General features: G+C 39.9%; 1 protein-coding gene across 5 annotated transcripts in view; it reads right to left on the reverse strand.

Annotated features, from left to right (window-relative positions):
- Positions 1-14,348, reverse strand: part of TRAK1 (trafficking protein, kinesin binding 1) — a 116,884-nt gene that overhangs the window by 63,265 nt on the left and 39,271 nt on the right. For all 5 annotated transcript variants that reach the window (XM_009321102.1, XM_009321096.1, XM_009321125.1 and 2 more), the window contains one exon: positions 12,953-13,147. In XM_009321102.1, the coding sequence (XP_009319377.1) occupies positions 12,953-13,147 (195 nt within the window). The remainder of the gene's footprint in view (positions 1-12,952; positions 13,148-14,348) is intronic.

The raw sequence follows: 14,348 nt of genomic DNA on the forward strand, positions 1-14,348 counted from the left end.
CCCGTTAACCAGGACTGCTGATAGATGATGGAAAGCGGCTTGGCGAGCTCCTCCGCCAGCTCTCTCAGCACTCTTGGGTGGATCCCATCCGGCCCCATAGACTTGTGAGTATCCAGATGACGTAGCAGGTTTGCCACATCCCTTTTATATATTGATAGCCGAAGCCCAGATTAACAGATCTGTTCACACGTCTGCCACACGTTTGTCAGTGGCAACTGGCTATGTCACTCACTCAACTCCAAAGTTCCAGTTCATGGCCAAACTCAAATACACCTTTGCCTGCAAGTACATTATTTCACCGGAAAATAACATGTTTCTAAGTCTTCAAATTAAAAAACAAAACAGAACAAACCACTGTGTTCATCCTACAATATAGTAACCTATTTGGCAATATACACAGGGTTCCCCTCTACTCAGTGCTGGTGAGGCCACACGCGGGTTTTTTTTTTTTTTTTTTTTTTTTTTTTTTTTTTTTTTTTTTTTTTTTTTTTTTTTTTAATGTGAGGGTGTCTGAGGACTGACACAGCCTGCGCTAGGGGAACCTGCCTGAGCAGGGGGGTTGGACCAGATGAGTTGCAGAGGTCCCTTCCAACCTCAACCATTCTGTTATTCTGTGATTTTGCAGTTCAAGGGCCTCCACTCATTTACTTCATTTGTTTAATTGCCACAGACTAAGATTCTTTGAGCTTCTTTCATTACACAAAATACTTTTTAACTTCCTAGACAGCAGGAACAAGGGCACATGGTTTCGGACCACTGTGAACTTTAAAGATTCACAGAGACTGAAGTGCTAAAGCTCTTCCTCAAACACAGTTCCCCCTTGCCCCTATGAGATGCTCCTGGGCCAGGAAGCAAACTGCAATCCATGTCTCTCAACCACTGGTTTTGTTTAACTTTACTTTTATGTCCCTGTCCGTTCTTCTCCCCAAGCCAGCCTTAGCCACCTGGGGCCGAGGCCTGCAGCTCTCCTACTGGGGTGGCAATCACTCAGTCTCCGGATGAGGAGATCCAATGTTTGCATTTCAGTTATTGCTGGTGGACAGCTGAGTTGGTGTAATACCCAAGTAAAGTTAGTCAACCTGCTCTAGGCTAGAAGCACTGCCATTCTTGGGAGGCTAACTCAAAGCAAAGAAGCACAGCCTTAATCAAGGCACCACCACATTTACTGGCACTTCCCCCCCATTTGTTACTTTTGCATCAAGCTAACCTTAGCCCTCCTGAAATCAAGAGGTACACTGAGGTAACAAGGGTCTGAAAAGCAAAACTTACTCTCATATTGACAGGGATCACATTATTTTTGGCTTCATTCTGCCGATTCGTTTTTTAGTATGCTCAATATTGATATGAAAGCAATACAGTAAGTGTATGTGACCTTCAGGTTAGTAAACCACAAAGGATTATACAAAAGCCATTAAAAGCCTTTGGACTTGCAAAGGTCATGCAATTATCTTAAAAAAAAAATATCATATTTTCAATAGTGCAAGCATTTTTGCCAAATGTGATCCTTCTGCCCTCACACCGTACCATCTTGAAACAGAAGAATGTGACAAAGCACTCCAGCCCTAGCTCAGTCTTGCAAAATTTCAGTTATGCATGCTCACAAGGCAAGAACTGCACATGCTATTAAATGCAATTAAGGCTACACTGTTAAAATACTGTCAGAGAAAAATAAAGGTTCCTATGGCAACATTAGCTCAATTGCTCTGCATATAAGCTATTTGTTCCACTTGCATTATTTTTGTCCAAAAGGTAATTTCAGTCTGGTAATGCTATTAAACAAGCATTTAAAATATAATGAATGAACATTGGCTACCAGCTTAAATTGCTGCAGTGACTCCCTCCTTTCTATTTCCTGACATTTTAAACAAAGGAAATCTTCAACATGCTAGAATTTTCTTCTCACTGTGCTCCCACCTGCAGACTGCCCCCGCTTCAATGAGACAGGATAAAAATAGCTCAAGGTGGGGGGTTTGGGCTTTTTATTTGTTTGTTTTATCGATGTTTTTCTACAGATCTGATTGGAAACATATTGGTGTTATCCAGAAAGGCATTATTTTTCTGTGGAAAAAATCACATGTGCTCAAATGATTTCAGAACTCCTCAAGAGACTTGGAAACATGGGATAAGTGTATGATCTTCCCAGCGTGAAGAGAGAAACCCTGGAGAGACAGAATACTATAAATCCAGGTATCCACATGCAAGCATCCCCTCAATTCTATGAGAAATTGCAGCTCTATAGAAGGGGGCTGGAAGGGTTGTCAAGTTGAACATGAAAGTCTGACCAGGCCGACAAGGCAGCTGCATGCTTGCAGAACCCTCTTTCCACCTCTGCAGCCCTACTTTTCCTTCCTACAGCTATACATTGGACTCAACTTACATAAAACTTACCAGAACAGTACATTTTTCTGGTGGACTGCTTCTGCAAACATTAAACTTCTGTGTATTCAAATCTCCATATTACAACACTGCATTTGGCTGGGGTATTACTTTGTCAGTTGCCTAAAAGTTCATATAAAACTTGAGTTTAAGAAAGATTTCAGGTAATAGTTCTGTGACTATAAGGGACTTGCTTTTTCCTATTCCAAAGCTAAGTAGTTATACACATTCATTCAGACACTCCCTTCCAGCTGCTGGATTTTGTTCTATTTTTCTATCTTTAGTTTTAAAGCAAATAAAACCCCCACTTTTATTTGTTCTCCACCGACCAAAATATACAGACTGATAAAGAATTCCGGCAGCCAACTCTGATCAGCTAGACTGAGCGCTCCTTAAGTGTGTGGTTACAAAGGGGTTTTATTAGGCACAAAAGTTGACTTGAAAAGCTCACAAGCCCTCTCCTCCTTCCCTTTTGCTGCAATAAATCTCTGCCATAGGTCAACACTAAACTGGTCTGCCTAAATTAGCCAGGTCATAAAAATCACACAAACTCTTTTCCTTGTTTGGAGAGATTTTTTGACAAAGATAGTTTCAGGAAAAACTATGGACCTGAGGAAAAATTTCTTTACTGAAAGAGTGGTTAAACACTGGAACAGGCTGCCCAGGGAAGTGGTTGAGTCACCATCCCTGGAAGTATTTAAAAGACGTGCAGATGAGGCACTTAGGGACATGGTTTAGTAGGCATGGTGGTGCTGGGTTGACAGTTGGACTCGATGATCTTAGAGGTCTTTTCCAACCTTAATGATTCTATGATTCAACTACCCCATTTATAAACATGGCCTCTCAAGAAAGTTGTAGCAGCACACTCAAGGATGCAGTGAACCGTGTTGCTAGGGTGCAAAGCAGCAGCAAGTCATCTCTGCTGGCAAATAAAGTATTCAAAGAATGTCATTACATAGTATGTCGCTATAAATTATGTGTTCCCATGCTTAGTCATTCTCAGCTTTCTTCTCCAAACCTTTTCCCATTCCGGGAAGATCCTTTGAAACAGAACACCGGAGCTGGATGGAGTATTTCCATGGCAGCTGCAACAGTGTATTACCTCCCATTTGATGAACTCTGGGTCACATTTCTTCTCTTGGCTACAGCATCACATGAGGATGTGCAGATAATTAAACACCATTTCCTTTCATTATTTTCTACAGTCTCCAACACAGTCGCCACCACTCAGGATAAAGTTGCCCACCCCATTAACATCGTCTGGAGTCCTTTCTATCAGAGCAGCTGTACAGTCCACCACTATGCAATGCATGTGGTTAATAGTCAGGCATTGCCACAATACTTACTTTGCAAACTGACATTTTTTAACTGACTTTAAAAAAAATGAAGTTATTAAAGAGCATTAAAAAGGAAAGAAAGCATATTTAAAAGCCCAACTGATTTTCAAGGACAGGCTGGCATACTGTTATTTCTAAATTGGGATCTCATTTACTGAAGTGAAGAGTTACTGGTGTTTCACCTTCTAAAAGAACACTGAACAGGAGTCATCCTGTGACTGCACATGTAGTAAGAGCAAACAACTCTGCAACTTAGGACAGAGGTCTCTTCCAGTGTAGTATTTTGCTTAGCAAGAAGTCACTGTGGCTTGCTTAACCTGAAAAGAGGGGAACCAGAGCAGTGACGGCATTGTATCAGCAGCTTTCAGAATTGGTATTTAGAAAAATGGGTGCTTCAGATTTGATTGACTCCACTTCATCAAAATGCGATTACTATCCAGGGCTTCAAAATGGTACAGGTACTTCCTACAGATGGGACAGAGCTGGTCCCTTCTGAACTCCGTAAGGGCACACTGACCTCACCTGGTACAGACAAAAGACTGATGCAGAGAAGAGCCTAACCGTTCTCCCACTGAAACAAAATGATTTAACGTGAGACAGGGGCAGACAGAAGAAATTAAATTACTTAAGGACAAAAACCTATTTTCCCACATGAAAGGATTATTTCTCCCTTCCCCCAAATTATTACTGGAGAATACTATATTTGCATTTGTATAAAATCAAAATTAATGTGGTCTTCAGCAGCCTACCTGCAAAACTAGCTGCATAGTTTAATTAAGGTATCACTGGGCATACTTAAATACTGTAAATGAGACCATGATAGCAAGGGCTGGACATTTAAGACAATACACCCCTATCCAGCATAATGAAATGAAGAAGAGTAAACCTTTAAAGAGTGAGATTTTGTAAACTGTTCACCACCTGGAAATAAGGTAAACGACAATCTCCGGGGTTTTGTGGTTATATTTTTCCTGGAAACAGCAAGAACATTTGTAAAATGAAGTTGAGCTTAACGTCATGCTTGACTGGATAGACAAAAATATTACATAGCATGGTTATGACCCGTTTTTCTAACAAGGAAGGAATAAACTCACTGACAGTCATGATTGCAGCTTCCTGGGAGAAGAAAGGAATGCAAGTTGCATTACATTGAAGGAATATAGAATCAGGTAGTCCGTAACTGGACACAGCACTCAGGTGTGGCCTCACCAGTGCCAAGTAGAGCGGAAGGATCACCTCCCTTGACCTGCTGGCAATACTGCTCCTAATACAGCCCAGGATACCATTAGCCTTCTTTGCAGCAGGGGCACATTGCTGGCTCATGTCCAACTTGGTGTCCACCAGGACCCCCCAGGTCCTTTTCTGCAAGGCTGCCTTCCAGCCGTTCGGACCCCAGCATGTACTGGCACATGTGGCTGTTCCTCCGCAGATGAGGACTTCGCACTTCCCTCTGTTGAACTGCACAAGGCTCTTGACTCATCTCTCCAGTCTGTCAAGGTCCCTTTGAATGGGAGCACATTCCTCTGGTGTCTCAGACACTCCTCCTGGATCCTGTTTGTCTCTCATCCTCCCTGAGGATGCTACACAGCCTGCTGACTTCCTCTCTTAACTTCTCCACTTGGTGACAGCTCTTCAACAGCAGCACACCTCCTGCATAAAAGACGACCATCTCTCCCTACCTCAGGGAGAGGCCCCAGGCACTCCCGGCAGCCTGGGACTTGCAGGGCTGCATCCACCATCTGAAGCTCTGTCTGGGCTAAAGTCTCTGCCCTGGCAGAGACACATGCTCCAAAACCAGGGAATGCATCCTGCGGCACATCACCACCACATCTGAAGTTCTAGGCTGTTCTGAACTCAGATGAGGACCCCTTCTTTGCACCCTTCCACACAACTGCTGCATCTGTTGGCTGTCTCTAGGAGCTGTGCTCCAGACCTGGCTGTTACATAGGGGTCTCCCAAGCACCAGCTAAAAAGGTGCTTGACCATCCCTAATCAGCAGCAGCTGCAACAAAGGCTCCAAGCACCCTTGTGTCAAGGGCAGCTGACAGCTTCTCAGAAGTCACTAGAGATTCCTCAGGCCCACATCCCTGTGGCTCCCCTTACCTTGCCCTTACCTGGCAGCAGCAGACACCTTCAAGTTTCTCAGAGGGTTCCCAGGAGTCCCCAGGTGATCCTGGGCCCTGTCCCCTTAAAGCTCCCAAGGCAGAACCCAGTCTCTCACGCAAAGTGCTGTGTCTGTTCACTGCTTCTGGCAGCTGCGCTCAGAGAGCTGTGCTCTAGGCCTGGCTCTTATATAGACCTCTCCCTAGCCACCAGCTAAAAGGGTGCTTGATGTTCCCTAATCTGGGGGCAGGGAGATGGAACGTCACTTTGCTGTATCATACATTTGTGCAGCACATTTTAGACTGGCTTAAAAGACACACTGTCTCACGAGTTTAATGAGACTGGTGAGATGACATTTGATTTATTTGATTATGTTTTAGGGTCAGATGAGTTTTATTTTGTTAATTTGGTAGGGACTGGCTCAGTCTTCCGTCTGAAGCATATGAAGAAAATAATGACAAAGATGTGCTTTGCAGTTTTGGAATATAGAAGAACAGCTGCAGCCGTAATACTTTTTGGGAGGAACTGAATAGTGTATCTTCATCCAAGTGTGAAGACTCCATTTCCCAATTGCCAACTAAATTGTAAGAACTAATTCTTTACATCACCCACCCCGGGTTATAGCTTAAGAGTGTGTGTGTGTGTGTGTCCCAGTCGCTAATAATTTAAAATGCTTGGATATTTAAATATTCATCTTTCTGCCAATATCTTCAAAAATTAATTCAGAAGGAGGGCTAAGTAGCCTTGTGTCCATACTCTTGAGTGAAGCTGCCCAGCAGATTCTATGGCTGTCTGTGACTGACAGCCTTTGTGGTTGCGGATTGGATTGAGGATCTCAAAAACAAAAAGCCACGGGAAGGCAGAAAAATCTGCTCTAACAAGCCACAGCAGTACAGCTAAGGACCACTGTTGACTCTTACCCTGTATGGATCAACACAGAGGGGAACTCATCACATTTCCACCAGCCCGTTATAAACCAGCATCAGTCTCAGCATGTAGTCCAAAAACTGCAAGGACATTTTTCCACGTCATTCAGAAATCAAATGCCTTTCTTGCTTAATCACTCAGATTTCAAATCTCACATGTTCATATAGAAGAGTTACAATGACAACATTCAGCGTGCAAGCCTTATGAAGCTTAACAGAATACTATTAACAGTCAAAAGCTAGATTTTAAAATTCCAGGCCTAACTCTTGGTTTCAAGTCACCTGAATTCCAGTCAAAACCAGCGAGTTGTGTAAGACGAATCCCGTAGGAATGAAGTAGCCAACTGCAACCAGTATTTTGCCTAAAAGTTTTGATGTAGGTTGTGGAGGTAGATTTAAGCAAAGGATCCAAACATTCCCTTGGTACATAGTTTTCTTCCCCACTATAAAGAAATTGACTCAATTTACACTAGGCAAGACCACCACTTCTGTTGTGATATCTTGCGATGCACATCCTCCATTCTATTAAAAGGAGTTTAGGCAGTATAAAACCTTGCTGGAAATGGCAGAACATTACTAGCCTCAGCATGATAAGGTTGCAGTGTTTGAGAGACATTTTTACTTAAATAAAGTTTGCCTTCCACAGTGAAAAGAGTAGGGAGGTACCCAAGATTCTAATAACAGTAATAGAAGAACAGTCCTTGTTATTGCAAAATACCAAGAAAGCAACAATCAGTTTTTTCAGAAGTAAACATTTTGCATGATTAAAATATTTTACATGGATGGTATTTTAATCATGTGAAATCAAGTATCACAATGAATTTAAGAAATCTGAAGGTGGCATTAGAGAAGTTATTTTAGCTCATTTTATAGATCTGTAGCATTTTTATCCTTGATTTATCTTGTATTACAACTTACACAACATTTATATAAGCCTACAAGAACAGTACTAGTAAGCAAAAACGTAACATCTGAACACTAAGAAAAACTAGTTTGTAAATTTGGTTTACTGACAGTGAACAGAGATGTGCTCAACAGAGACCCTAGGTTTTCAGTAATTACTGAAATCACTATATGCACACACACATCCACACCCCTCAGAAATCTCATTGCTTTTTGATTTTAATAGGTCACATCTTGACTCAGTTGTAACCACTACACACAGCTAGAAGATTAAGCAGAACAAGTTCAGTAGACTGGAGAACCAGAAAAGAGTCAGTATTAAAGTGCACATCATTGGCATACAGCACTCAGGCATCCAAGAAATGAGTGTAGCATAAATACTTGCCCCATATAAACTTTTATATGACAAGACTTGCTAGTCTGGAACTCAGTAATCAAACTAGTTTAATTTATAGTTTCTCATTATACCCAAGCTGCAGAAGATACTTCATTTTACTGAAAACCTTCCCAGACCACAGCTTCCCTACTCTATCTTTGCATTGAAGCTCTCTCTTCCTCCATCCACACTTGTGCTTACCTTCTATGACATGTTCAATGCTTGTTTTTGTATTTTAAGGAGAAATAATAGAATACAAGTATAGATGGCATTTTGTGAATATCAAGTTACTTTTGAGAACAGTTGTACTCCATGCATCCTTTACTGTAGGGTCTAATATGTCATTGTGCTCTATTAAAGATGGATGTGCTAACCCAAGAAGACCTAAATAAGCAATCAACAAAAAAAATCAGGAACCAAAATGGAGATATCCATTAAGAAAGTGGCCCTATTAAAAGCATTTACACTCTTTTCATTTTGCAATCCAGAGAAGATAATTTATCTTTTCACTCAAAAATGATTGACTGTTTTCCTAAATTCAAGTGTTCCCTTGTGATACGCTTCCTATGGTAAAAAGGAAACACAGCCCTCACCACCCCCTGAAACAGTACCTGTTCAGTCACAGTAAAACAAGTATGCGTGAGCATTAATAGCTACTAATCTACTTTTTAACTGAATGAAAATGCATCTGTATACTTTAAAAGCTTGATATTACACCACTCCAAACACCCATCAGCTCTTCAGAAAGCTCCCATCATTTCAGTGCAGCTGCCAGTTACCTTATATGCTGAATCACTCCTGGAAGTAATATTTCTCATGGATTCTCTCCTGGGAGCAAACGCAAACACAGATGAACTCAAGCTAGAGACTGCTGTCACTGCAAGTGATTTAGATTCTTTCACAGATAATGGTCTTTGGAGACACCTGAATCTATCCAAACCACCACAGAGCCTGTCTTATTAAATATAAATGTATTATTCAGAAACTAAAAAAAATCACAGACAAATAGGTATGCAGTATCACAAGTTCCCTATTAACAAGCCTGTTTTATAGAAAAGGAGAATACTAGATAGATAATGAGAACGAATTATAAAATTGCAATGGGTATATGTGAAGATGTAAGTGCATGTGCCTAACACAGAAATCATGTACTATAATTCATATACAAATGACATTTTAAACAGCAAATAAATTCTTTGGAAGTACAGTGCTCAGAGAGAGATAGTCCATGGAGAATTGGACCACTGTTTTCTGAGTGCAGCTTAAAATTTTGGTTTGGGGTTGCAGATCAATTAGAACTCTTCACATAACCTTTTTGACAAACAAGCTTTCTCCCTTTCATGTTGTCATTCTAAAGCGGGAACAAATGAAGACGATAGTACAGTTTAAAAGGCATTTATTTTCAGAGTCAGTTTACTTACTAGGCTTAAGATAGCCACATTTTTTAATCAACTTCAGGGCACTTTACAAGACTTAACAAAAAATGCATTTGACGAATTATTTTCATTTTGAGTAGAGATTTAAAATTTGGTCATTATATTTTAAAGTTCTTTCAAAAGGATAACTACAAATCCAGCTGTACATCTATACACATATATTTACACATCGATACTATATATTTATTATATATGCATATACACACTCTATTTTTATATATATATATTTAGAACACCTCACTTTCCTACTTCTGTGGGCCTCAAAACATTTTTAAGTAATCCAGTACTGAGGTTCAAAGGTTCAGACATCTGTCTTGTTTAAAACTTACAAAATGAGTCGGGACAGAGCTGGAGATATGGATCACAATCAAGACAGAGGTTAAAGAGTCACTGAGTATGGTAACTGGCCATGAATGTGTTCAAAACCTACAGCAGAAGGAAGGAAAAAAGCTGCTCTCAATTACCACGCCCCAAAATCAACCTGCACTGCCCTCAGATGGGAGGGGTGGGAATGCAATTATAATCAGTGGAAAACCAGATGCGTTCCCTTTCCCTAATTCCAGTTGTTCACAGTAGGCACCTGAACATCATTAAAACAATGAGTTACAGTGCAAGACTGCCACTATTGGGTTACCATTCAGACTATTTCCAGCCTAAGTAGTTATGCTTTAACTGGTGTGGTGAAAGGTTATAAAATGTTGCTCTTCCTAAACAACAGAAAGCCTTACAAAAGACATACTTACATATATTAATAATGCACAATATTTACATATATTAAAATATACACAAACATCCCTCTTGTTGTCCAGTATTTCTCAGTGTGTGAACATTTCCTGAATAAAGCCACAACATATCCCTCCCTCCCTGTTACATCCTAGTTTCGAAGCTGATCAACACTACAACATACCAGGAACCATAAGCAATCAAAAGACTCAATTTCACACCTAAAAATAATCTGCACTAGCTCAAGTTTTAATATTAATTTTATTTTAATTATCTTTGCATGTCTCTAAGAAGCTTGAAGAAGGTAAAGCAACAATCTGTATGTGTAGCGCCTCGTAATTCTGATAAAAGTATTTATTTTGCAGTGAACCCTTTTCTGTTGCAGCAAAACTGATGAATTCTTCCTTCAGTTAAGGAAAACTTTGAGAGATAATGACATTTCATTTCTGTTATTTATTAAATTTAACTACATCTGTAGAATTCTTAGACCACAAGGATACTGTTTTGAAAATAGTGGAAATTTGAAAGATTATACTAAAACTTTCCAATAGACAAGTTACAGTATTTGCTCACCCCCTCGTCAAGGTTTTTAAAACAAACTAAACAGGTACAAAAGGAGTGCCTTAATTGCAGTGCTGAAAACGAATCATTGTGCAAGCAGCCACACCCTGGAAAACACTCTCCAAAGTGATGATGGTACAATTCATGGGACTTTTCTGCAAACTTACTTAAAATAATATTTTTATTTTGATAGTTAATTTTTCCATAAACCAAAGGTTACAATCAATGCCATAATTTCCAAACATGCCAAAGTTTTATGATCTTGCACTCTCATGTATAGATGCATTATACGACTTGTTCATGATAACTGAACAAGGGTGAAGTTTCCAGGGTATCAGTCTAAGGCTCAATCCAAATTTGCTTAAAATTCTTAAACTACTATCTATACACAAGTGTCTGTATATAAACAGTAAGGAATAAAAACTTTTCTTTATGGAAGTTCTCCTTGCTCGGTTCCTCTTCTTTAAGCAGTTATTTCTCAATGAAAGCAGAAAACATATGTTGTGGCAGGAACTACACTCAAAGTTTTTTCGTTGAAGCCAGTTGATTGCATGAAATCTTCAATCACAGCAACATGGTAAAGTTGCAGTCATTACCCTTGTAAGCCAAAAGCTGGATAAAAATTGTTTAAGTACTCACAGTTACAGGCAGCTACTGCTATCTTGATTCCTCTGTTGTTCATTTTGTATCCATCCCCAACAGTCATGCACTATTGCAAGTGACATGCCCCACCAGCATCTCCGTTGGGAGAGTTAGGATGCTTCCACGTGGATTTTTGCCTTCCTTGCCCCACTAGCAAAACATCTTTCCCATGGTTATTGCAACAGTCCACCCACATAGACAATCTTATTCATGAGAGAGGACTAATCCGGTTACTAACGACTTTGGAAACCTGACATTTCAAAACATTTCTTTAAGCCAACTTCTGCCACCATTATAATAACACTAATGGACTGATACAAAACAAGAAGTTGTAGTACAACTGATTCCATAGATCAGCTTCAGCTCACCTTTCCCACTTCCCGCTGTTTTTGTCTGATCGGGGGAGGTGGAGAGCATATGTAAGCTATTTACTAAAATACTTAATGCCTTCTGTTGAAGCATTACAGTCAGAAACTCAGTTCTTCATAGTCTCACTGCTTTTCTTTACCAACCTTGCTCCCTACAAAGTGAATTCTCCAGGTGCTTCAAAATGCAATGAACCCACCTTTGCAAAGGTTTTTGTTGAGCCCTGTAACTCATCCCTTCTGAGCTCCACAGTGCCTCAGTAAGCCTACCTACATCTATCTACTACTATAATCTATGTAAATCCACCACTACGTAAGTCTAACTACTACAGCTTTAGTATATAACCTATTGGCTTGATACTCTTGCAAGCTATTTAAACATGTAACACATGCAGAAGTGCAACAAAATTGCACCTTCACGTGAAACCATGGAGGGGGAAAAAAAAGGAATAATCATTTAATCATACATTACTCAATAAATCAGCAACTAGAGGATGAATCACAGAAGTCCTCTACTTGCACAGCTAAGTCAATACCCACAGTGGAAGAACCCAGAGAGACATGAATCCATTCACTATGAGAAAAGCATTACAGGCTCAAACAAAAGAATGAAAAACCAAGAAGGTCACAACACTACATGCTGTCCCTCCAGGCACAAAAGGTACTTTTTTGTCCAATAGGATGAATATGAACAAAAGAAAGAACAAAGGGACAAACCATCTCAACCAAACGCTCAGAGTTTGGTTCTTCACAAGTCCTTCCTAGAAGTGTAAGCTACAGAAAAATTATTTGATGTCATGTTGTGATGCTGGCACACAGTGTCATCAAACAACAGTACAATGTGTCGGAGAACGTGTTCAAAAAAAGCAAATATTGAAACACGTCTAAGCTTTCTAGATTGTATAAGTACAGAAATTTCAGTCTCTTGCCAGAGAGATCACAAACAAAAAGAAGTATTTCAGTTTCACCAATATTTGACAACGTGGAGAGGTGTATGCACGGATTACAAATGCAACTGCTGTTTTTGATTAAATGTTTCCTTTGTTCGGTATCTAGCACAAACTTGAAGACCAAAGCAATAAATCACAAACAGTTCTCTTGCTTTCCACAGTTGTAACAGAATTGCACAGATACTTCAGACTAGGTAACAAAAATAGCACTATTTTATTTGTTCCTCAGCACAATTTCTGAATTTTTGACTTACGGAAGTATTTCAAGGTCTCTTCTATTTGCTCAGTTGTTAAGTCAATATTCGCATCAGGGGAAATGAGAGGTGTATGAAGCCAGTCGTCGTGGTCATAACCATAGATTGTATCTGCTCTTAGCTTATAATGAGGCAGCTGCTCTTCCAGTAGACTGATGATTTCAACTTCAGGAAGATTGGTACTATTGCACACATCTGGTAAGAGAAAGAGGACAATCTCTGTTAGTCACTTTAAATTGAGTACTACGCATACAAGCTAGCAAAGATGTCAGTTTGTTTTGGTATCAGAAAGATTTTTCTGCATGTAGAAAACAGCTAGATACTAATCGGTTTAGAAGATATGACTAGCACAAATGATCCCAAAATAGCGTATTTTCTAGCAGAAAATACAAGGTCATGCTCTTAGGAATAAAAAGCCCAACCTCTAGAAGCAGGGACTCATCTATTGAAGAATAAGGTGGGGGGCAATAGAGAGCAAGTGAGCATTGACCAAGACAGGGTAGTTAAAACCTGGCTATGGAGAAAGGATTAGTACATACAGGAATTTACATTTTTTATGTTCTACTTGTCAGATTATTTTTAGCTTGCAAGCTTTACGTATCTCCTTAACTCGGTCTTTGACCACAGTTCAGTACCACTATATTTTTTGCCTTTGCTGCTGGCAGATTTTTCTCAAGAAAAAGAAATCCAGGATTGCAATAGCAAACAGTGTCACAGTTCACACATAAGATGCACTGGTAAAGTTGGCTGCAAGAACTTTTAGGGAACCTTTCGACACTATCTCGACCTGCATTCTGTGATATCAGTCCCTCATGTTCACAAGTTTGCATATACACAGTTTGCACACAGTTTTAAAAATGGATACCACCAGCCATCAACAACTGCAAAAATGTTGCAGTTAAAACTGGAGATTTAAATTTAGGACAAGAGGGAGCTGAGAAGTTTTAACACAGAAAATTCCGACTCAGCATAAAAACTTTTTCACCATAAGGATGGTCAAACATGGGAACAGAGGCGCAGAGAGGCTGGGAAATCTCCCATCTTCAGAAAGATTGACAGCTTGACTAAACAAGGCCATGAGCACTCACTTTAAGAGACCTGCTTTGAGTAGAAGTCAGAACAGACGACCTCCAGAGGTACCTTCCAACCCATATTATTCTATAATGAAGAATTTTTTTTTTGTGTGTGTATGTGTGAATACCTAAAACAGGCATGATCATTTTAAATATATACATTTTAATTACCATATAAAATTAACTACAGTGTCTTGCTCAATAATTATTAAGAAACAGAGCAACCCCTAATATCTTTTCTGTAAACACTTAGTACATCAATCTGCATTCCCATTTCCATGCCAGGACAAAAAGAAAAGAACAGCCCAGCCCACCCCACCCCC

This window comes from Pygoscelis adeliae, unplaced genomic scaffold (assembly GCF_000699105.1).
Source record: "Pygoscelis adeliae isolate BGI_AS28 unplaced genomic scaffold, ASM69910v1 Scaffold280, whole genome shotgun sequence".
NCBI classification, from domain to species: Eukaryota; Metazoa; Chordata; class Aves; order Sphenisciformes; family Spheniscidae; genus Pygoscelis; species Pygoscelis adeliae.